The sequence below is a fragment of the Bos grunniens genome, chromosome 19, assembly GCF_055505025.1.
Source record: "Bos grunniens cultivar Pamir isolate PY7600 chromosome 19, Bosgru_T2T1.0, whole genome shotgun sequence".
NCBI classification, from domain to species: Eukaryota; Metazoa; Chordata; class Mammalia; order Artiodactyla; family Bovidae; genus Bos; species Bos grunniens.
This window is the reverse complement of record NC_141183.1, coordinates 42,740,911-42,766,154: the sequence shown is the minus strand read 5'-3', so window position 1 is coordinate 42,766,154 and position 25,244 is coordinate 42,740,911. Positions and strand designations below refer to the sequence as shown.

The 25,244-nt window shown below is 36.8% G+C and overlaps 1 protein-coding gene across 4 annotated transcripts in view; it reads left to right on the top strand.

The window, feature by feature from the left end:
• The window catches only part of TAOK1 (TAO kinase 1), a 110,365-nt gene that overhangs the window by 28,433 nt on the left and 56,688 nt on the right, over window positions 1–25,244 (top strand). For all 4 annotated transcript variants that reach the window (XM_086359941.1, XM_086359942.1, XM_086359944.1 and 1 more), the window contains one exon: window positions 17,882–18,103. In XM_086359941.1, the coding sequence (XP_086216067.1) occupies window positions 17,972–18,103 (132 nt within the window). In that variant the 5' untranslated portion in view covers window positions 17,882–17,971. The remainder of the gene's footprint in view (window positions 1–17,881; window positions 18,104–25,244) is intronic.

Below are 25,244 nucleotides of genomic sequence, written 5' to 3'. Positions count from 1 at the left end.
GGGATCTTATATGGGATGTTGATATGTTTTACTGTTGATGTTAATCTGGTTTGTTAAGGTGGTATTTGTTCCATTTCTGTACTGTAATTTTCCCCTTTGTAAATAGTAAATATCCTGAGACTAAGTGTTTAAACGTACTTTTGTCAAACACTAAGAAACTGACATGAAACAACATGGTCTTACCTGTATAGCACAGGGAACTAAATATATACAGTATCCTGTAATAAACCATAATGGAAAAGAATATGAAAAAGAATATGTATGTATAACTGAATATTTGTTGTACATCATGAAATAACACAGCATTGTAAATCAGCTATGCCTCAATTATAAGAAAAGAAAGAAACTGACATGAGTATATTACTTATTTAACTCACAGACTTTATTTGGATTTCACCAGGTTTTTTTTCCCCACCAGTTTTTCCATTAGTGTTCTGTTTCTGTCACAGTCTCCTCTGAAATATGATAGTTTCTGTCCTTTATGTCCTTGGTTTTCATGACCTCGATACTACTGATTAGGTATCTTGAAGAATGTCACCAATCTAGGTTTTTTTTTCCTTATAATTAGCCTGAAATGATGGGTTTGGGGGAAGAATACCATAGTGCCTGTCTTATCAAATCATGGGGTGTAAGATAGGCCACATGACGCACTGATAACGTTAGCATTCTTCCCTTGGTTAATGTAGTGTTGGCCAGGTTTTACTGTAAAGTGACTGTTTTTCCCTTTCCCTACTCTGTTCTTGGGAAGTTAGTTGCTGAGTCTGTGTGTGTGCTCAGTTGCTCAGTCACGTCCGACTGTTTGCGACCCTATGGACTGTAGCCTGCCGGGTTCCTCTGTCCATGGACTTTTTCAGGCAAGAATACTGGAGCGGGTTGTCATTTCCTTTCCCCGGGGATCTTCTGGGCCCAGGAATCAAACCCATGTCTCTTGTGTCTCCTGCATTGGCAGGCGGATTCTTTACTACTGTGCCACGTGGGAAGCCCCACCAAGTCTAGGTCACCCCTTAAAAGGGGGGCGATTCATATTTTGGTTTCCACTTCATGTGCTTAATTGCCGTCTATACTCTTCATAGGCTAAGTGTCTTCAAATTATTTTCCCATATCCTCCATTTTAAAAGGGGGCTGTTTGTTATTTAATTAGAAATTCTTTGTTTATTCTTTTATAAGCCCTTTATGAGATATATACAGGTTTTGTCAGTATTATCTCTCAGTCGTGTCTTGATTTTTATTTTCTTAACAGTATCCTTTAAAGAGCAGTTTTCAGTTTTGATGAAGTCTAGTTTGTCAATTTCTTTTAAGAAAGTTTTGTGTAAACCAAGGTCACAAAAAATTTTTGTCCTTTACTTCCTTTTAGAAGTTTTAAAGTTTTAGGTTTTACATTTAGGTCCATTATTCGTTTTGACTGAGTTTTTGTTTAAGGATGAGGTAAGGGTTTTAAAACATACATATTTCATTACATTTATTTAAAAGACTGTCCTTTCCCCTTTTGATTATCTTTGTACTTTTGTCCTAAAACAATTGACCATATATTTATGGGTTTGCTTCTGGTCTCTATCCATTCAATTTGTTTCTAACACCAGTGTCACACTGTCTTGATTACTGTAGTTTTCTGGTGTCTTGAGTTCAGTCAGAGTGAGATTTCCAGCTGTATTTTATTCAACGTTGTTTTGGTTATCCCAGGTGCTTTGCTTTTTAATGCAAGTTTCAGAATCAGTTTCTCCAGAAAAGACTACTGGTCTTTTGAGATTGTGTTGAATCTTTGTCTCATTTTGGAGAGTATTGACAACTTAACAATATTGAGTCTCTATTTTCATTTTTTTTTTTTTGTCATGAATGGATTGAACCTCAATTTTTTGGTTTTTTGCATCTACTGAAATCATATGGTTATGCTTTTTTAGTCAAATAGAGTGAATTACATTGATGGATTTTCATTCCTGGGATGAACTGTACTTGGTCATGTCATGATATATTATTTTCATAATTTGCAGGATTCTATTTTTTATTTTTTCAGAATTTTTGCATTTTATGTCAATATGGGATACTGGTCTGTAGTTGTTCATCTCTGTTTTGATATCATGGTATTGTTGACTTTATAAGATAAGTTAGTAAGTGTTTAAATGCTGGAAGAACTTATGTATAACTTGTGTTATTTCTTAAGTATTTGGTAAAATATGCCAGTGAAACCATCTGGGCTTCATATATTCTTTGTTGCAAAGCTTTTAACTGTAAAGTTAGTTTACTTAATAGAAACAGAGCTATTGAAGTTAGGTTTTCTATTTATTCTTGAGTGAACTTTGATAGTTTGAGGTTATTAAACACTTTGTCTATTTCATCTGAGTTATCAAATTAACTGGTAAAAGTTATTCATAATATTCTCTTATTGTTTTAATGTCTTTAGGGTCTATAGTGATATCCTCTCTTTAATTGCTGATACTGGTAATTGGTATCATTTCTTTTTTTTTTTTTTCCTGTATCAGTCTGCTAGAGATTTCACTGTTTTTTATCTTTTCAAAGAACTGGAAATTGATTTTTCTTTTAGTTTCTTCAGTTTTTAATTTCATTGACTTTTTACTGTTATTATTACCTTCTTTCTGCTTGTGTTGTGTTGAATTTGCTCTTTGTTTGTTTCTTAAGCTGGAATCTTATGTTAGTGATTTCACATGTTTCTTGTTTTCTAATAATAGGATTCAGTGTTATAAAATTTCCTAAGTACTTCTTCACCTGTGAACTATAGAGTCTGATATACCATGTTTTCATTGTTACTCAGTTTAGAGTATTTTCTGGTTTCTCTTATGTCCTGCTGTTTGACCAACCATGTGTCACTTAGAAGTATGTTGTTTAATATCCAAATATTTAGGAATGTTCCTAATTTAATTTTTAGTTATGTGTGGTCAGACAACACACTTTGTATGAATTTAATTCTTTTATATTTACTAGACTTGTTTTCTGGCCCAGTGTATAGTCTAGATTGGTTCCATAAAGCTTAAGAAGAAAGTATATTCTGCATTTAGTCATGGAGTATTTTTTAACTGTGAATTAAGTCAGATTATTTGATTGTTAAGTTTCTGTACACCTGTTAGTTTTCTATACTTGTTCTCTCAATTATAGAGAGGAATATTGAAATGTTAGCTATTAATTTGTTTTCATGACTGATTCATGGTATAGCATGTCTCAGAATTTCCTTCCTTTTTTAAAAAAAGGCTGAATGATATTTCCTTGTATGTATATGTTTATCCATTCATCTGTTAATAGATACTTGGTTTGTTGTTGGTGGCTCAGATGGTATAGAATCTGCCTGCAGTGCAGGAGACCTGGGTTCGATCCCTGGGTCAGAAAGATCCCCTGAAGAAGGGAATGGCTACTCACTCCAGTATTCTTGCCTGGAGAATTCCACGGACAGAGGAGCTAAAGTCCATGGGGTCACAAAGAGTTGGACACAGCTGAGTGACTAACACTTTGCACTTATTCTTTTTTTTTACTTTCACGTTTGGCTATTGTAAATAACGCTGTTTCAAACCTTGATGTGTGTATTCTTTGAGCCTCTGCTTTCATTTCTTTTGGGTGTGTACCTAAGGCTATCCTGGTATTCTTAACAGTGTGTGCATGGTGTATCTTTTTATATCCTTCTATTTTTAAGATATTTTTGTCTTTGTGAGTTTCCTGTTGAGAGCTTTTTTTTAATTGCCTTTTTGAAAAGGGCTTTGCTTTGTAATTCATTCTGTCTCTGCTTTTTATTTGGAGTGTTCTTAGACCATTTACATTTAATGAAAATAATATGGTTGGGTTTCAGTGTTCCTTCTTGCTGTCTGCTTTCTGTTTGTCTCATGTTTTGGTTATTTCTTTTGTCATTTTTCCCCCTCCTTTGTTTGGATTAAGTATATTTATTTATTTAATTTTATCTCCACTATTGTCTTAACAAGCCATATGTATTTTAAAGTGGTTATACTAAGATTACAATAGGCCTTTTAACGTAACACATTTCACTTTCAAATATTATAACACTTCACATGTAAGAGCCTTACAATGGCATTCTTATATTTTTCCCTCTAATCTTGTGTGCTGTTGTTTTCATACATTTTTCTTATGTGTTAAAAACTCAGGTTACATTGTTGTTATTTTCATGTAAACAGCCTTTTGTATTTTAAACGATAATTTGAAATTATTTTTAAAAATCTTTTGTGGTTATACCGTATATTTGCCATTTCTTTTGCTCTCCATTTCTTTGTGTAGATTTGAGTTTCTGTTCAGTATCATTTTCTTTGTGCTTGAAGAACTTGCATTGAAGTGAAGTCGCTCAGTTGTGACCCCATGGACTGTATGTAGCCCACGAGGCTCCTCCATCCATGGAATTTTCTAGGCAAGAGTACTGGAGTGGTTTACCATTTCCTTCTCCAGGGGATCTTCCCGACCCAGGGATTGAACCCCAGTGTCCCGCATTGCAGGCAGACGCTTTACCGTCTGAGCCACCAGGGAATCCAGGGAACTTGCATTAGGATCGGTTTAAATTTTATCGTAGTAGTATGGCCAATGTTATGGCATCAGTATTGATTGAATTTTGACAGCACATACTTGACATTTTTCTACTCCGTCTTCTGCATTATGGAAAGTTAGTGGGGGCAGTGGAAGAATGTAACTCATATAGAAATAAGTGAATGCAGATATGTAATAAAACAGATAAGAGTGGCATGAGTCTTTCCTACAATATCCTAGTGCGTTATTGGAATCAATAAGAATTTACATACAGGGGAGCAATTGAAGTAGTTTTAGAAGGGTAGATAAGATTTTTAGGCAGAGAAGGTATTTGATAGCATTGCAGGGGGAGAGAATAGCACTAATAAATAAATGTCATGCCATTGGTGAGAAATAAGTTTAAAAACTTAGATTGGACTCAGATATGGAGAACCTGGAAAGGTCTGTCTAGTGAAGATTGCAATGGTGAGAAGTTGTGGGCCATTTAAAGTTTTTGAGTAGGAGGATTGAGTGGTGCTTGTAGAGGTGCTTAAATGAGTCAGGGGGTGCCCTATTCATTAAGATCTTAGTTTGAAAATAGACTGCTTAAGGAGAAAAGAAATTTATTATAAGAGTATTAAATTACTCATAAACTCAAAAGGAAAGCTGGAGAGCTTGTCTCGGGCAGTTCCTGGGGTCTTACTATCAGGAATGAATTGATAGTCTAATCAGGATGCCACCTAAATGAAAGCATGTCATCCATTTTTTCCCCATAACTTTGGTCATTTTTTTCAAAATTCAGAATCCCTGGAAATAGTTTATTGGCTTATCTTGGTTGATGTCCATTCATCTGTGAGGTGATAATTTGGCATTTTTATAGATAGTACTGCCTAAGCAGAGGAGAGGTAATTTCCCAAAAGGAAATCAGTGCCGTTACTGAAAAGTGGGGATAGATGTTTGGGAGGCCAGCAAACAACTACTAAATAGTACATCATAATGAATTAAGGAGGAAAGCCTAGAGATTGGAATTCTCATTTGGGAGGCTTTCTTCTGAAGAACTTCTGAAGGGTAACAGAGATCTTAATAAAAGGTAGTGGCTGTGTGATTGGCTAGTAATGGTTTTGATATGAAATACTCTGGAAGTGGAATCTAAAATTTAGTTTCAAATGCTTCTTACTCCTGTAAATATATAGATAACTAAAGTTAACAAAAGTTAAAGAAGGTTGATGACGTATAGTGGAAACCTGGCTTTGTTACTAAGCTATGTGATATAATGAGCAAATTAAATTACTTAACTTTTCTGAGCCTCGAGTATAATTTGGGTTGATAATTATTTTAGGATAGTTGTGATAATTCAATAAACTAAGAAAAATGGTGTAATATAAGAATAATTCAGTGAATTTTAATTCTCTTCATTATTAAACAGAAAAACAGGATTTCTTTTGATTTTTCTTTTTTTTGTTAGGAGATGCTTTAGGGAAGTGCTGTGCTTTGTTACTTGATATTATATACTCTGTACACTTAGTATTAAAACTTAATTCCTTTATGTTTTGAGATTTTTATGGAAACAGAAGGGAAACATTCTGGATTAGAAATTAGCTTGAGTTAGATTTTTTAAAATAGGCCTTTTATTTTTATAATTTTAGACTTAGAGAAAAGTACAAAGATAATACAGAGAGTTCTCACATACCTTTCACTCAGCTTCCTCTAATGTTAATATTTTAAATAACCATGGTATATTTGTTGAAATGACAAAGTTAACATTGGTATGACTATTAATTAAATTACACATTCTCTTCAGATTTACCTGATTGTCCACTGTTGTACTTTTTTTCAGTTCCAGGATCCAATTCAGGATACTACCTTAGATTTAGTAAATTCAGATTTTTAAATTCCACTTCTGCAAACCACTTAACCCGTCAGACCCTCATGCATAAATTTTGACTTAAAGGATATCTATCTGAACCACCATTTATAGTGCTGATGTTCTGAGTCTGTTTATATCTGTCACACAGTGTGCCCTGTTTTTATTTTTGAAAGAGATTCTAAGATCTAATCCATATACCAGATCTTTTGACAGTAAAAAAAAAAAAAAATTCCATTTATATCTTATAATTTTGCTTTACTATTAAAGGAAAACTATAAATTTATTGAGATTTGGGAAAACTTCAAGAACTTTTTCTTCCATTTGAACAAAAATGACGGAAAAGCAGGGTTTGTGTCTATTCAGTTGTATAATAATTGAAAGGAAAGTTATAAAATATGAGTATTGTTAAACTGCCTGTTTTGAGGGGCAATACTAGGGAGGGCATAAAGCTTAGAAATGTAACTTGAAAGTGAATCTTCATGTAGTGGAATTTAAAATGGAAATAATTGAGAGCAGATATATCTTTTCTCAAATAATCCAAAGTATTTCACATAGCTGCTTGTTAGTTCTTCTCAGGTTTGGGCACGGTTTGGTATAGGTTAAATTGTTTATATATTTTAAGTTGTCCCTTTTTCCTTCCAAGCTATGTCTGTGTTAGGGAAAATATCATATTGGAAATAATTTCAAGACAGTTGTATTTTATCCTACAGATTCTCCTGTTCAGAAGTTGTTGAACCTACCAACAATCTTGCCTTATGAATAATCAACTTTAATTTTATAATAGGTTCAGTTAAATAACTTCATTATTTTTAGGGCCATTGCAGTAGTATTTTGATTAATTTTCTTATTTAAATTTACTTTTAATAATTGGGTTAGCTTTTGTTATTCTAATCCAGTGACTCTTAACATGCTACACAATTTTCACGCAGGTGGCTAAGGATTACACTTTGACAAAATATGAATGTACAGCAAAATTTTGTATATAGTGTCTCAATTTCTGCTTGTTAAAACCATATTTTTCATTGTTTACCTGTGTAATTTATATATTCACTCTGACACTTTTTTTTACTCTGACACTTCTTGAATGCCAACTCTCTATGAGAGATATTGTTAGGTATATAAGATTCAAAGATAAATAAGGTAGCCTCTGCCTTTAAGGAACTCAGTGATAGGTGAGATAAGTAGATGCTTAAATAATTCAGTACGATGAGATGTATTAGTTGAGCATAAGCAAATTTTAAGAAAGTATCACACAGAAAACCAATTAATTGTGCCCAGAAGAACTGGATTGGGAAAAGTTGCTCTGTGGAGATGACAACCAGAAATCAAAAAGCAGAGGAGTTTGACTTAATAATTTTGAGCACTATGTTTTATCTGCATATTTCATTTAATCCTCACAAACCTCACATGACTTAGAGGCTTCCGTGGGGGCTCTGTGGTTAAGAGTGTCTGCCAACGCAGGAGATGTAGGTTCGATTCCTGGGTTGGAAAGGTCCTTGGAGAAGAAAATGGCAACCCACTCCAGTATTCTTGCCTGGGAAATCCCATGGACAGAGGAGCCTGGCTGGCTACAGTCCATGGGCTCACAAGAGTTGGACACAACTTAGCAACTATAACAACAACAATTTTAGAGTTGGGAAAACTGAGGTTGGAGAGATTAAGTTACTTGTCCAACAAGTTAACTGCCAACCGTAAGTATGTTGGCAGATCCAGTTTGGGGACTTAGATAATATGATTTCAGGACCTGTGTTTTTAGTCACCGTGTGTTCACCACTCTGTAGAAAGAGGAGCACAAGTGATAAACTGGGAAGCCCCTGTCATCAGAGCACAGGAAGTTGGAAGGAGATGAAGATAAAAAGTAGGTTGTGTCAGACCATACAGTTTCTTAAAAGTCACTGTAAGGATTTTTGTTTCAACCCTAGTAAAGTGTAAAGGCATTGAGCACTTAAATCAGATTTGCATTTTGAAAGGTCATTGGTTATAGGAGACTAAATGAGTTGGAGGGGGGCCAAAAGTGGATGCAGTGGCACCCTGTTGAAGTTCATGATAATAAGTAGCCCAGGTAACATAAATAGCCTGGATGGAGCAAATAAGTGATTGTTGGGATGGAGGAAAGTGGGCTGGTTTAAAGAAAGATACAAAAGGGTAAGACTACAAGACGTGGTTATGGCTACATATTACTTATACATTCTATATCTTTATCAATGCTCAAAATTAAACAATATTTATAACTGCCCCATGAAGGCTCTCCTACCCAATGACCCAGTGACATCTCATTTATTTGGCTACATTGGGTTTCGGTTGCTACATGTGGTATCTTTCGTTGTGGTGTGCAGGCTTCTCTCTGGTTGTAGCACCTGGGCTACAGAGCTTGTGTGCTCAGTAGTTGTGGCTCTCTGCAGCTCGTGGGATCTTAGATCCCTGACCAGGAATTGAACCCACGTCCCCTGCATTGGAAGATGGATTCTTTTTTTTTTTTTGGAAGATGGATTCTTAACCACTGGACCACCAGGGAAGTCCCTCCAGTGACTTCTTTAACAATATTATTTTTGCTTTTTACCTTTTTCCTTCTTTTCAATTTGACATACTTAACAGTGGTTCAGAGGATTGATTCTGTATTTTCCACCATTAATTTACCATGTGGTTTTGAGAAAGGCATGTGACCTTTTGAAACCAAATACTCTTAATTTCTTCCAATCCTAAAATTTTGTAATTATATATAATATTTATAAGTAGGTTGAAGCACCAGACATCAAATGAGTTCTCTGTCAGTTAAGCCTGATGGCAGTTCCTGTAACATCAAATTTATCTCATTGGTGGCATTTCTCAGTTGTATTTATCATTTCTAGTTATTGGTATAGTAACTGGTATACATGTGTGTTTCTTTTGAGGGAAGACATAGTAGACAGTATAATGTGTCTGCCCATTCTCTGTAAAGAGACAGTTTTTCTTTCTCTAAAGTGATTGAACATTTGACTAAGTTGGCTCGTTTCTAAGCTTGAGCCCTCTGAGTAACAGATGTAGGGAAAAGGGCGTTATGGTATTGAAGCAGTTGCTTAAAGCCAACAATGTCCTTTTTGTGAAAATCTGAAGGTTCTTTAAAGATGGAATACCATGACATCATCACTGTTCATCTAAGGAGCATTCCTCAAGTAATACTGAATATGCTGTGATTATCAGTACCCTTCCCCCTTCTTTCTATTGCTTGACTGATGTTATTGTCAATTATTTGACTTTTTGCAAATGTGGAGCAGTTACTTAATTCTGAAAATCCTAAGAGCCTGAGATTTTAAAGTATATTGGGTTTTAATTCTAGTTTCATCAACTTTCTTAGAGATTTGCGTTTTAGGATTGAATAAAATGATTTCATCCACAGAAACTGTGTTATCTTTTACATTCAGCCCTCAGTAGCCTAATAAATGATAAGCTTCTCTGGTCTATTTTAATGGAACAGAAACAAATTAGATCTCATTTGCTGTTTATAGGATTCTTAATATCTTTTACTATTCTCTTTTAGTAGGAAAGATATGGTGAGTTATAATAATGATATTTTCCCTGAAGAACAGATTAGATATCTTTAAAATATAATCTAATAGTCTGGTTTTTTCTTTTGTAAGGAAGATTATTGCAGTCTCATAGAACTTTTTACACATGCTTATATCTTTTAAGCCTGATCACCAGTCCATCCTAAAGGAGATCAGTCCTGGGTGTTCACTGGAAGGACTGATGCTGAAGCTGAAACTCCAATACTTTGGCCACCTCGTGTGAAGAGTTGACTCATTGGAAAAGACCCTGATGCTAGGAAGGATTGGGGGCAGGAGGCGAAGGGGATGACAGAGGATGAGATGGATGGATGGCATCACCGACTCGATGCACGAGTTTGGGTAAACTCCGGGAGTTATGGACAGGGAGGCCTGGCGTGCTGCAATTTATGGGGTCGCAGAGTCGGACACGACTGAGTGACTAAACTGAACTGATAGTTTAGCAAGCTGTATTAGTACTGTACTTTGGGTATTTATGTACTTAATATTTATGTTCGGCAGAAATTAAGGAGTTTATGGTTAGGGTTGCTGTGAAAGTTCCTCTCTGCTGTTTTCTTTTCCCTTAGTTTTTCATGACAGCTTTTGAAGATGAACAAGATTCAAATCAAGTACCTTTGTCAGTTTTACACTGATGACTCTATGTTAACTCTAGCTTAACAGTGTAAAGTGTAATCTTTGCAGAGACTACAGTTGAGTCTCAAACAGCATGGATTTGATCTGCATGGGTCCACTTATATGCAGGCTTTTTTCAGTAAATACATGTAGGTACTGTCAGTGTATTCTCTCTTCCTCATGATTGTCTTAACATTTCTTTTTCTCTAACTTACTTTATTGTAAGAATACAGTATATAATATATATAGCATACAAAGTGTGTTTAATTGACTTTGTATTATCAATAAGGCTTCTGTTCAACAGTAGGCTATCAGTAGCTAAGTTTTTGGGGTTGTTGTTCAGCTGTGTCTGACTCTTTGGGACCCTATAGACTGCAGCATGCTAGGCTCCCCTGTTCTTCACTGTCTCCTGGAGTTTGCTCAGATTCATGACCATTGAGTCAGTGATGCTCTCTAACCATCTCATCCTCTGCCACCCTCTCACATTCATTGATAGTGGTGTTCTATAGTGTTCTGTATATTTTCAGATTACTTTTAAAGTTCTGAAAGGAGTGTTGGAGGCTCTCAGTATAATTATAGGCTTGTCCTATTTCTCTTTATCAGTTGTATCAGTTTTGCTTCATTTTATTTGAAGTTCTTTTGTTATTCAGGTGAATACAAATTTAGGGTTTGATAATGGCATACCAATATTATGTAAGTCCCTCCTTATCCCTTGTGGCTAACCCAGTTCAGAAATCTGTTGTCTGATATAATGTAGCCACTCCAAATTTCTTTTGTTTAGTATTTTGTATTTCTTTTAGATCTACTGGGAACAGAGTCACCTTTTAAATATATTATTCTACTTTCTGGGACCTCCAGTGTTTCTTGGCAAAATCTGTGGTCATTCAAATTCTTGTTTACTTTTGTTTTTTAGCATTTTGATTATGATGTGGACAGCCCTGATTTTCTTTGAATTTTTCCTGTTTGGAATTTACTGAGCTCCTTGAATCTCTAAATTTATATCTCTTGTCAAATCTAGGAAGTTTTCTGCCATTACCAAAACAATTTTTTTCTCTACCAATTTATTTTTCCTTTCTTTATGTGAATGTCAGTGATGTAAAACTTAGTTTGATATTGTCCTATGAGTCATTAAGGCTCCATTCATTTCTTTCAATCATTTTTTTCCTTTTCTTATTTCATTTTAGATAATTTCATTTGCTCTCCTTTCAAGTTTACTCTTTCTTCTATCATCTCTGTTCTCTGGTTGAGACCATGCAATGAATTTTTAAAAAATTTTCTGATACTGTATTTTTCAGTTCCAAATTTTCCATGTGGTTCTTTTTTTTAAAAAATAGTTTTTCTGCTAAGAACTTTGTTTTTTCAGTTGTTTCAAGAGTGTTAACCATTATCTCATTTGATTATAATAGCTGCTTTAATTTCTTTATGTGATAATTCCAACATGAGTCATCTTAAAATAGGCATCTGTTGGCCCCCTTTTCACTTGATAATTTGTCACACTTTCCAGTTATGTATATTATTTATTTGCTTTTACGTGAAAAGTAATTTTGGATTTTTTCCTGGACATTTTGAATATTGTCATTTCTGATCCTGGTCATATCCTCTGGAGAGTGTTGATTTGTTCATTTCAGACAGCTACCGGTTAGATGGCAAGTTCTGTCTTACTTTCTGTGGAAACTAGTTCTACCGTCAATTCTGTTTTCAAAACCTTTGCTGTGCTCTTTGGATTTGCCCTTCAGTGTACCTCTCAGTGATAATCTGAGACTTGGGCAGTGGTGTATATCATTGATTAGGTCCTCTTTAGCATAGTCTTTGCTGCACCTCTTTGAGTCTATTTACACAGACATAAATCATAATTGTACTGGTTTGTATAGAGAATTGCTAAGTCACTTCAGTCGTGTCCGACTCTGTGTGACCCCATGGATTGCAGCCTAACAGGCTCCCCCGTCCCTGGGATTATCCAGGCAAGAACACTGGAGTGGGTTGTCATTTCCTTCTCCAATGCATGAAAGTGAAAAGTGAAAGTGAAGTCGCTCAGGTGTCCGACTCTTAGCAACCCCATGGATTGCAGCCTACCAGGCTCCTCCGTCCATGGGATTTTCCAAGCAAGAGTACTGGAGTGGGGTGCCATTGCCTTCTCTGTGTACAGAGAATTAGGGGATCTCTTTTCCAGCTCTCTCCTCTCCATGATTTCCCCCATGCTCTTCAGTTTCCAGGGCCTTATTCCCAGTTCCAGAAAGACATGTTTCTGTCAGAGCTTTTAGACCTCTGCATTGTACAGCTCCCTATATCTGGGGTTGCCCTTAAGTGAAGTGGGGAAAGGAGAGAGATGAGGGGAAAAAAATAATGGGAATTCCCTCTCATACTTTCTGGATGACAAAGGCCCTGTTTTCCCAATTTTTCTGACCAGAGAGATTGGTTTTCTCATTGCGGTTTTTTTCTCTTGCTGGGACAGTGCTATTCTATGGCTGAGGAGAGAAAAAAGACCAAAAAGAAGACATTCCCTCCTGCCAATCTCCAGATCACAGGATTCCCTTTTCCTGGCCCTTTGGACACGGGGAGAATTTCTTTAAGTGTTTTTTGTCAGCACCCTAAACATAGTTTCGTAACTTAGATCACATTCTTAGGTCAAAACTGGGAGATAAAGGGATAAAGGAGAAAAATGGAATGAGAAGACTCATGGCTATACTTTCAAGTTTTGACTCCTCTCCACAGTCATTTACATTACCTGTTTTTGGAATGTTTATATATATCCTTTGGTCATTTATATTTTGGTGGATTCGTTATTTCTTCAGTGATTTGGATGATGCCACCATATTTAAGGAATAATAACCCTTAGTTTTGTGTGCTCTGGATATTTCAGTTTTTGTGTTCAACTCAATTTTTTATATACAGATTTTTTTTTAATGAATTAGTCTTTTGTAAGTTAAAGTGCTAATAACCTTTTAGATGTTCTCTCTAGTTGGAGTGTGTGTGCTTCTAGTTGAAAAAATATATTCTATTTTTCTCAAAAATTTTTTTAATTTTTAGAAGTGGTTGGTATAAAAATTCAGATAATATAGATGTCTAGGTTAACAAGTAATGCTGTTCATAGCCTTACTTTATCAAAGAAAATGTTACCATTTTAATACACATCCTTCTATACCTTGTTCATAAATTTGTTGTATATACTTATATATTTTAGATTTTAAACCTTTTTATTTTTTAAAGTTATTACTTTGAGGTATTATATACATAAATGCATCCATTTTAATATAGTTTGAATTTGACAGGAGTGATTCTGTACTGAAATCAAAATAGAGAACATTCTAGAACCCTAGACAGTTCCTGTGAGCCCTTCTGTGGTCAGTTCCTCTTTTCTTCCCGAAGCTGATCCAAGCAACCATGAATCTTTCACTGTATACTAGTTTTGCCTATTTGAAAATTTATCAGGGATATCATATAGTTTTTACTGTTTGATTTCTGGCTTTTTTTTTTTTTCCCTTGAGAATAATGCCCTTTTTTTTTCTTTTTTGGCTGTTCCACCCCTCCTCCACCTCCTGACCACATGTGGAATCTTAGTTCCCTGACCAGGGATCAAACCCACTCCCTGAGGTGGAAGCTTGGATTCCTAACTTCTGGACTGCCAGGGAGTTATGGAGCATAATGCTTTTGATAGTCTTCTGGGTTGCTGCATAGATCAGTAGTTTATTCCTTTTTATTACTTTTAAAAGAATTTCATTGTGTGAATATATCACAGTTTTATTTTACATATATATATATATATATATATTTGTTGATAGATGTTTGTATTATTTGCAGTTTGGGACTATTATTAATAAAGCTGCTATGTACAAGTCTTTGTGTGTGCCTTTGTTTTTATAACTTTTGAATAAGTGATAACTAGTTAAGGAACTGTTACATCACATAATAAATGTTTATTTAATTTGATAAGCGTCTGTTAAATGGTTTTCTAGAATGGTTGTACCTTTTCAAATTGCCATCAGCAGTGTAATGAGTTCCAGTTCTTCACTTTGTTTTGATCTTTTTATTTAATTTGGGGGTGGGGGGAAGTGTGCGCAATGCTTATGGGATCTTAGTTCCCCCACTGTGGATCAGCCCAGGCCCCCAGCAGTGGAAGCGTGGAGTCCTAAGCACTGTACCAGCAGGGACTTCCCCCAGTTCCTCACTTTATGCACTTATCATTGCTTATATTTTATGTAAGTGTTTTTGATATGGGTTCCTTAGAGTTGGATTTTTGTGTGAAATGTTAAGGGTACATTTGATTTTTGTAGGTTTTTCTCCATAGGTTTTGTACTGTTTTTGCAATACCACTGCCACTGTATAAAAGTGCATATTTCTCTTCCACCACATGTCAGTGTGTGGTGGATTTTTGCTGTTCTGATAGGTATAAAATTAAATCTTAGGATAGTTTTAACTTGTATTTCTTATACTTTGAGTGATGTTGAACATATTTTCACATATTTAATGACTGTTTCTTTTCTTTGTATTTTTTTCTTTCTTCTGTGAACTACCCATGTCTCTGCTGAGCTGTTGGGATAGTGTTTTCTTTGTGTGTGTCTGTGTGTGCGTGCGTGCATGCTGTTTTTAGAAACTGTATATTAAAAAAAAAAAACAAACTGTATATTAAGAATGTAAGATTGTCAGATTATTGTCTTGTTTGTTGAAACTTTTTACATATTAGAAATACTAACCCTTTGTAAGTGTAAGTTTCAAACATTTTTTTCCCCAAGTTTATTATTTGTCCCTTTTATTTGAAGTCTTTCCATGGCCCCTCCTTCCAAGTTTAATATTTGCTTTTCTAACTCGTATGTAATTCTGATGTTTAGTTTGAGAAACAGGTGTTTTATTTTTTTTTCCAAATAGCTATTGGTGTCTCTCAACAACACTTATTTTTCTCAAATACTTTTCTTCATTCATTGATTTGAGAGGCCTGGTTACGCCATTTAGCAGTAGTGTTTATATAAGGTATGTGATAGGGATATAATTTCTCTAATTTTTTCCAAATGGGTTCTTAGTTCTCTCGACAAAATTTGTTTCTTCTTTAATTGTATGCTAAATTCCTAGGTACACATACATGGGTTTGTTTCTGGACCTTTTTAGATACCTGCTTAAAAGCTTTATGAAGTGGAGGAGAGTTAGAATCTAATGACATTAATTAGGAGGCAAGTGAAATAGCTTTGGGAGATTTTTTTTTAATTGGTGAATTTATTTAGTTAAGTGGCTAACATTTAATGTAGTGCTTACTATGCCTGAATACTAATCTATGCTTATATTTATTCATTTAACCTTCACCAACCACTGTATTAGGTAGGCTATTGTTTTCATTCTACAGTTTAGGAAAATAAGGCTGCTCAGTTCACAGCTTGTAATTAGTGTTGCCAGGACATATTCAGGTAGTGTCATTCCAGAACCTAGATTCTGAAGCTTCTCAATTATGACAGCCATTTTTTAAATTAGGTAGTCTGATATAGAGGAACTGATAACCAACAAATTCCCTGGTAATTCTGCTGTTTGTAATATCTACTTACTAATGAAGCAGATTTGATAAAGGCTATATTTTAATGTGAGTCATGTTTATAGAGAAAGCAGTTAGTTGTCTGTTAAATTCATTACTTTCTCCCATTGCATTTTTCTTTGGAATGTCTGTATAAAGAGTTGATTAAACACTGGCATAAGAAAGGAAAAGAAAGACAACTTACTGAGTTAAATTCTTTGTGTATTTTCTTACATTTGAAAATCATTAATAGATGGGAATCTAACCTTTCTGTTGTTAGAAACTTCCTATGGGTACACATTAAGTTGGCATGCATACTTTTTTAATAGCCTGTGTCTTCTGCCAGTGGGCTCACTACCTGAGAATTAGGTAAGGATTAGATAAACCTTCTAAGATGTAAACATTTATTTAATTTTTAAATTGTGTGTCTGGTAATGCTTACCCTATGTGTGGTTCAGTTCAGTCGCTCAGTCGTGTCCGACTCTTTGCGACCCCATGAGTTGCAGCACGCCAGGCCTCCTTCTCCATCACCAACTCCCGGGGTTCACTCAGACTCACGTCCATCTAGTCAGTGATGCCATCCAGCCATCTCATTCTCTGTCGTCCTCTTCTCCTCCTGCCCTCAACCCTTCAGCATCAGAGTCTTTTCCAATGAGTCAACTCTTCGCATGAGGTGGCCAAAGTACTGGAGTTTCAGCTTTAGCATCAGTCCTTCCAGTGAACACCCAGGACTGATCTCCTTTAGAACGGACTGGTTGGATCTCCTTGCAGTCCAAGGGACTCTCAAGGGTCTTCTCCAACACCACAGTTCAAAAGCATCCATTCTTCGGCACTCAGCTTTCTTCATAGTCCAACTCTCACGTCCATACACGACTACTGGAAAAACCATAGCCTTGACTAGACGGACCTTTGTTGGCAAAGTAATGTCTCTGCTTTTGAGTATGCTGTCTAGGTTGGTCATAACTTTCCTTCCAAGGAGTAAGCGTCTTTTAATTTCATGGCTGCAGTCACCATCTGCAGTGATTTTGGACCCCCCAAAAATAAAGTCTGACACTGTTTGCACTGTCTCCCCATCTATTTCCCATGAAGTAATGGGACCGGATGCCATGATCTTCGTTTTCTGAATGTTGAGCTTTAAGCCAACTTTTTCACTCTCCTCTTTCACTTTCATCAAGAGGCTTTTTAGTTCCTCTTCACTGTCTGCCATAAGGGTGGTGTCATCTGCATATCTGAGGTTATTGATATTTCTCCTAGCAATCTTGATTCCAGCTGTGTTTCTTCCAGTCCAGCGTTTCTCATGATGTACGCGTATAAGTTAAATAAGCAGGGTGACAATATACAGCCTTGATGTACTCCTCTTCCTATTTGGAACCAGTCTGTTGTTCCATGTCCAGTTCTAACTGTTGCTTCCTGACCTGCATATCGGAATCCTTTATTTTTTTAAGCCCCACAGGTGATTGTGATGATGAGCCAGATTTAGGAACTCCTGCACCAGCAGATTGGAGGAGGCAATGGCACCACCCCACTCTGGTACTCTTGCTTGGCAAATCCCATGGACGGAAGAGCCTGGTAGGCTGCAGTCCATGGGGTCGCTAAGAGTCGGACACGACTGAGTGACTTCCCTTTCACTTTTCACTTTCATGCATTGGAGAAGGAAATGGCAACCCACTCCAGTGTTCTTTCCTGGAGAATCCCAGGGACGGGGGAGCCTGGTGGGCTGCCGTCTATGGGGTCACACAGAGTCGGACACGACGGAAGTCGGACATGACTTAGCAGCAGAACTAGCAGATCACACTTCTTTCTCAGTGAAATTCTCGGCCTGAAGTAACTTTATATATGCTATCAGAAAATGATCTTATACAAATTATTCTTAGCAGCTTTTCCTGACTTTTTTCTTCTCTTATTTCTCTACAATAGCTTATGCCAGCGTGGCTTCATTCATACAGATGAACCAAGGATTGGGATAGCAGTATAAAATTAGAATCAGACAGCTGATTGCCCAGCAGGATGCCATCAACCAACCGTGCGGGCAGCCTGAAGGACCCTGAAATTGCAGAGCTCTTCTTCAAAGAAGATCCAGAGAAGCTCTTCACAGATCTCAGAGAAATTGGCCATGGAAGCTTTGGAGCAGTCTATTTTGTAAGTGTTAAAGGCTGAAGTCAGTGACCAGACTACTTAAAATTCAGTCATGGAAAAATAAAAAATAATAATATAAAGAGACAGAGGCCATAGTTCATTTTATAGTCACTTGTATTGCTGTGTGTATATAATATGACAGTAGTTTTAGTTATTGAGTTTCTTGGCTTATTAAAAAATGGGAATGAATGTATATCCTCCTGAGCACTTCATTCACTTGGTTCCATAAGTTTTGATGTGTTGTATTTTTTTATTCATTTAACTCTCAGTATTTCTACCATGCCTTATGACTTCTTTGGTACATTGGTTTAAAAGTATGCTGTTTAATTTTTACAGTCTTGTGAATTTTCCTTTTTTTCCTTTTTTTGTTATTGATTTCTGACTTAATCCCGTTGAGGTCAGAGAAGATACTTTGGATGATACCTATCTTTTAAAATCAGTTGAGACTTGGTTTTTGGCACAACATGGTCTATCCTGGAAAATATCCCATGTGCACTTGAGAAGAATGTGCATTCTGTAAATCTGGTTGGTTTATTAAGTCCTCTATTTCCTTACTTATTTTCTGTTTGGTTGTCCTCTCCTTTCGAGTATTGAAGTCTTCAGGGCTTCCCAGGTGGCTGAGTGGTAAAGAATCTGCCTGCCAACGCAGGAGATGTGGGTTTGATCCCTGAGTTGGGAAGATCTTTTAGAGAAGGAAATGGCAACCCACTCCAGTATGCTTGCCTGAAAAATCCCATGGACAGAGGAACCTGGATGGGCTACAGTTCATGGGGTAGCAAAAGAGTTGGACATGACTTAGTGACTAAATAACAGTTGAAGTTTCCAACTGTTATTGTAGAACTGTCTATACATAATGATCTGTCCATAGGTATGTGAATGTTTACAATTATATCTTCTGGATGTATTGAACCTTTATTAATACATGATGTCCTTTGTTTTTAATAACATTTTTGAATTTAAAGATTTTTTTATTTACAAAAGTCCACAAAAGTCTTTTTGTGGACCCAATTTTTCATTTCTTCTAAGTAATTACCCAAGATTTGTTGAAGGTGTATATTTAGTTTTATGGCCAATTGCCAGACTTTTTTCACTAAGTAGAAAGTTTACACTCCCATTTGCAGTGTATGAGAATTCAGTGTATGTATCCTTGCCAGCATTAGATGTTGATGGTCATTTGGAGTTAATTTGATGGGTGTATAATGGTATTTTAGTTAGGTTTTAATGTGTAATTTCCCTAATGATTGGTGATGTTGAGCTCTCTTTCATAGGCTTAATGGCCATTCACATGTCTTTGGAAGTATCTGTTCAAATATTACATCCAGTTTTTTAAAATTGGGTATTCTTTTTTAATTGAGTTTTCAGGATTTCCTTGTGTATCTGGGTTACTTGATCAGTCAATGTATCTTTTGTGATTATTTTCTTCTAGTGTGTACACTGGAAAATTTTGTTGGTGTGATGATCTATGTATGTCAAATAGCTAATATTTGTAGGTTATAGTCTTCAGATCTTTTGAGTCTTTTGATTTTGCTAGTTTGTTTTTGTCTGTGTGTTGTGTCAGTAACTGAAAGAGGTGTTTCAAAATCTCCACTGATATCTATTTTGCCTTTTAGCTCTATCTTGTTTTATTTTTTACATTTCTAATCTGTTACTAGAAATATACAAATTTAGACATACTGTATCTTGTTGAATTGTCCCATTACCATTAAGATTTCACTCTTTACCTTTTACAGTATTTCTTGCTTTAAAAATCTACTTTTGATATTATTGATAGGTTTCCTTGGCTAATGCTCACATAGTATTTCTTTTTCCTTTTCATTATGTGAGAGCATCCTTATGTAGCCTTTGTGAGTCTGATATTTTTGGCCCAGGGACTGTTTTTAATACAGATGCCTGCCACGTCTTTCTTCGGTGTATGGTGACTTTTATCCTCTTGATAGTGCACTGGATGTTGAGCAGGGCCTCCTGTTTGCTCTGTAATTGTCACAGCCCTGTTGGAGATAAGGTCTGCTTCCCAGTTATTGCAGTGGAAGCCCCCAAATTGGTTTCTGAGCTGTGGTATGAGGTAGGTAGGAATGGGGTGCTTCTGCTGGGAGTGCAGCCACTGTGTATTCCTCCACAGAAGCTGTCCACCAGGAAGTGGGCTCTGTGGTACAGCCTGCTGTGTGCACTCACAAAGTACACTGTAGTTGGCACTACCCTTGGCCCCACCTCAGTTGAGGAATACAGGCCGTCACCCTGGATATCCCTCAGGTTCTGTGCTCACAAAACCAACTGGGGAGATCCACCACAATCAGGCACCTGGACCTGCCATGGGGGCTACAGAATCAGTCCAGACCCAGGCTCTGCCTCTGTGTGCCTGTGCCCTCAAATCCTTCAGTTGCCAATACTGGACCTCCCCATCTTTGGAAGCACCAGTAATCCCCCGTAACGCCCCTCAGACACTGAGCTTGCAAAGCTGCCAGTAGCAGTGTGAATCCACCAGTGTTGAGCTCATAGAGGTGGGGCCACATCTACTGTGAGCTCCTAGAAAATGAGGCTGCTGTGGTAGGGCCCTGCCTGTCCCTTTACATGTGTGTTAACTTGTGTTTGGTCCCTCACTTGTGTCCGACTCTTTGCGACCCTGTGGATTTCAGCACGCCAGACTTCCCTGTCCTTCACTATCTCCTGGAATTTGCTCAAACTCATGTCCATTGAGTCAGTGATGTCATCCAACCATCTCTTCCTCTGTCACCCCCTTCTCCTCCTGCCCTCAGTCTTTGCCAGTATCAGGGTCTTTATGAAAGAGTCAGCTCTTTGCATCAGGTGGCCAAAGTGCTTCAGCATCAGCATCAGTCCTTCCAATGAATATTCAAGGTTGATTTCCTTTAGGATTGACTGGTTTGATTTCCTTGCGGTCGAAGGGACTCTCAAGAGTCTTCTCCAACACCACAGTCCAAAAACATCAATTCTTTGGCGCTCAGCTTTCTTTATGGTTCAACTCTCACATCCATAAATAACTACTGGAAAAACCATAGCTTTGACTAGACAGACCTTTGTGATTTCTGTTGCGGCCCAGATGTGCATTTTGGGGTGTGGAGTAAAGGGAGGTGGCCAGGACCATCTGTGCTGGTCTCTGCCTGCCCTGTCTCCTGCAGGCTGGTTGCTGGACTCTCTCTCTGAGCCTGTGAAGCTCACTGTCTGTCCCAGCCCATCTCCCAAGAAGTGAAGGGGATTCCCAGACTGAGGGAACTTTGTTCTTTCATAGCTCACCCTCAGGGGCACAAGTCCTGTCCCAGTTCCTTTTTTTTTTAAATTCACCCTACCCTGTTACATGGTGATCATTCTTGCAACTTTGGTTGTATGAGATCTTTTTTTGTTTGTTTTGTATGAAGTCTTCTGCCAGTGTTCAGTAGATATTCTGTGAGACTTCTTCCAAATGTAGGTTATTTTTTTTAACGTTTCATTTTATATTGGAGTATAGCCAATTAATATTGTGATAGTTTTAGCTGCACAGCAGAGCGATTCAGCCAAATATACACATGCATCCATTTTCCCCCAAACTCACCTCCCATCTAGGCTTTCTGGAGAAATGTATCATTTTCTTGCAGGGGCAGGGAACATAAAAGATAAGCCTTATAAGACCCTGTATCAGAAAGCTAAAAAGTGCTTTAAAAAAAAAGAAAAAGAAAATGGGGCCTGTCAGAAAGAAAATGGAGCCAGCTTGGAGGGCCAAATCTGAAAGAATTTGAACATCAGTATAAAGATAGTAGTGAATTATACCCATTTAATAAAAAGGGAATTCATAATTTCCATGATAGAGAAGGATGGATGGATGAAAAGGGAGACCTTTTCCTTAAAATAGAATGCCTGACTGATACATGTGAAGGGAATGGCATAGGTGTTTATGGGGGGGAATCAGCATTTTGTTATCATCATAGTGAACTGTCATTTTGTTTGGGGCTTTAGTGTTTGCTAAATCTAAGGGAAATTTTTGATGAGCAAGATATTTACATGGTTTTAAAGTATCTCTCCACAGATTGCTTGTTAGATACAAGGTAGGAAATGGTAACTTTAACTATACACTTTGGAAAACCAGAGACAATGCCTTTAGTAGGTGAGTAAAATTGGTAACACCAGTGAGGAATGGACACATTGTATACCTCCAGATAAGATACCCTGGGAAGGGCACAATATTCTTCTAGTGTTCTGGCCAGGGGTGTATAATCAGAATCTAATCTTGAAAAACTGTCAGACAAGCACAAGTTTAGTTACATTCTCTAAAAATACCATTGTATATTCTTCAAAAATGCCAGTATCATGAAAGACAAAGAAGGGTTGTGAAATTGTTCTAGATTAGAGGAACTAGTAAGACATGATAAGTAAGCAAGATATGTGATCCTGAAGGGAAGGAAAACATGTTAACGAACATTTAATATTTTTATATTTTGCTTTTTTAAAACACGAATAAATAAAAGTCCTGTCTCGTTTTAACTTGGTCATTTAATTTGAATTCTGTCATTACTATGTTTGGATTTTATTAATAGTCATGTTTTAATTTAACATGTATTTATTAATAATGTATATTATTTATATCAATAAAATGAATGTAATTATTTTATAATGTGTTATTTTATGTATTCTTTATTATGTGGGGTTTTATTTTTATTATTTAAATAATTTTTTTTACTTTTGGCTGCAGTAGGTGTTTGTTGTAGCCTGTGGGATCTTCTGTTGCACAGTGCGGTCTTCTCTCTAGTTGTGGCATGTGGGCTCAGTTGCCCCATGGCGTGTGAGATCTTACTTACCCAACCAGGGATCGAACTGGTGTCCCGAGTTTTTCTACATTTCCTGGTTTGTCTCTTCTCTGTCCTAGAATCCAGTCCAGAATACTACATGGCGTTTAGTGTACCCACTTTTAAATTAAGCTTTGGCCAGTTAAAAGTGTAGCAGTTTATGGCTTCCCTGGTGGTCTGGTGGTTAAGAGTCCACCTTGCAATGCAGGGGGACACCAGTTTCATCCCTGGTCCCGGAAGATCCCACATTCCACCAAGCAACTAGGCCGGTGAGCTGCAGTTACTCAGCCCACATGCAGCAACTGCTGTAGCCCGTGTGCCTAGAGCCTGTGCTCCACAACACAGGAGAAGCCATCACAATGAGAAGCCTGTGCACCGCAACTGGAGAGTAGCCTGGGCTTCCCCGGAGGCGCTAGTGGTAAAGAACCTGCCTGCCAGTGCAGGAGACCCAGAGATGATTCAGTCTCTGGGTCAGGAAGATCCCCTGGAGAAGGAAATGGCAGTGCACTTCAGTATTCTTGCTTGGGGAATCTCATGGACAGAGGAGCCTGGTGGGCTACAGTCCATGGGATCACAAAGAGTTGGGCACAACTGAAGCAACTGAGCATAAACATGCACACACCTCACACATACCTCGTAGCATAGAAAAATTAGCTCAAAATGGATCAAAGACCTGAATGTCACGGTTAGAACTGTAAAGTTCTTAGAAGAAAATACAGGGGTATATCTGCATGTCCTTAGTTTAGGCAAAGGATTCTTAAATGTGGCACCAGAATCATGAGCAACAAAAGAAAAAAATAAATTGACTATAATCAAAAATAAAAAAGTTTTATGCTTCAAAGTCGTGAAAAGACAGCCTACAGAATAGGAGCAGAAAAATTGTAAATCATATATCCATAATCTGATAAGGGACTTGTGTCTAGAATATGTAAAGAACTCTCTTAAATCAATCAAAAAACAATCTAATTTAAAAATGGGCAAAAGTCTGAATTGACATTTCTCCAAGAAAGATGTGTTAATAGCTAAGAAGCACATGAAAAGATGCTCAGTATCATTAGTCATGAATCTTGAAAAGAGTCAGTCACAAAAGACCACATATTACCTGGTTTCATTTATATGAAATGTCCAGAAAGGGCAAAATCTCTAGAGAGACAGAAAAGTAGATTAGTTGTTGCTTGGCGTTGCATGGGCAGAGAAAAGAACAGGAGGGTGTTAGCTAAAGGGTATGGAGTTTCTATCTTTTTTTGTTAATGGAGAAGATTTTTATTGTATAATACACACAAAATTTACCATTTTAACTATTTCTAAATGAACAATTTGGACTTTGTTTTTGAGGTGATGAAAGTTCTAAAATTGACTGTAGTGTTGGTTGCATGTAGTGAATATTCTAAATGCCAAAATTGTATGGTATGTAAAGTATATCTCACCTGTTACAAAAGAAAGGAATATAGCTGTTTAGAAATGTTGATTAAAATAAAGGGGTTCTTAGATAGCAGAGAATATTTTGAAAAAATAAATTTATTATATATTCAAGCCAGAGCTTCTGCGGATAGATCTGATTCACCCATTACAATAAGTAGTGCCAGTTTCCTAACCAATTCACTGGTAATTGAAATTGGAATGTGAGTAAGTTTCCCAAGGCCCACTTAACAGAGTCTTTTTTTTTCAGGCCACTCTTGAGAAATAATTTACAGATGTGCTGTCTTTTTTTAAGTATAAATTATATACCATAAGTTCACCGATTTTGTGTGTGCATTTCAATCATTATCAGTAAATATGAGTTTAGCAGCCATCACCGTAAAATAATTTAGAAGTTTTATCTTTGGAAACTCCTTAAAATTTGAATTGAAGATGAGTTCTTCCAAAAGATGTTTTGAGATGGTTCTGATGCTTTTAGTGAATCCACTTTAATTATTTCGCAGCTATTCTCATGTACCTTCTTAATGTATAGTATAATTTTTTAACACATAGGAGTTTGGGTTTTTCTTTTCTAGTTAAATAGAAACTGGAACTTCTAGTTCTTTCCTGTTATATTTTGTTACTTTTTTTCAGACTGACTTCAGCACTATTAAATAATAATTGTGATAGCATTTTAGCAGTCTTGTCTTAAGCCTGATTAATAGTTGTTTACAATAGAGGTGATTTATCATGTTAAGAAAGGGCTTCCCTGATAGCTTAGTTGGTAAAGAATCTGCCTGTGATGCAAGAGACCGTGGTTCAATTCCTAGGTGGGGAAGATCCCCTGGTGAAGGAATAGGCTACCCACTCCAGTATTCTTGGGCTTCCTTTGTGGCTCAGCTGGTAAAAAATCTGCCTGCAATATGGGAGACCTGGGTTTGGTCCCTGAGTTGGGAAGATCCCCTGGAGAAGGG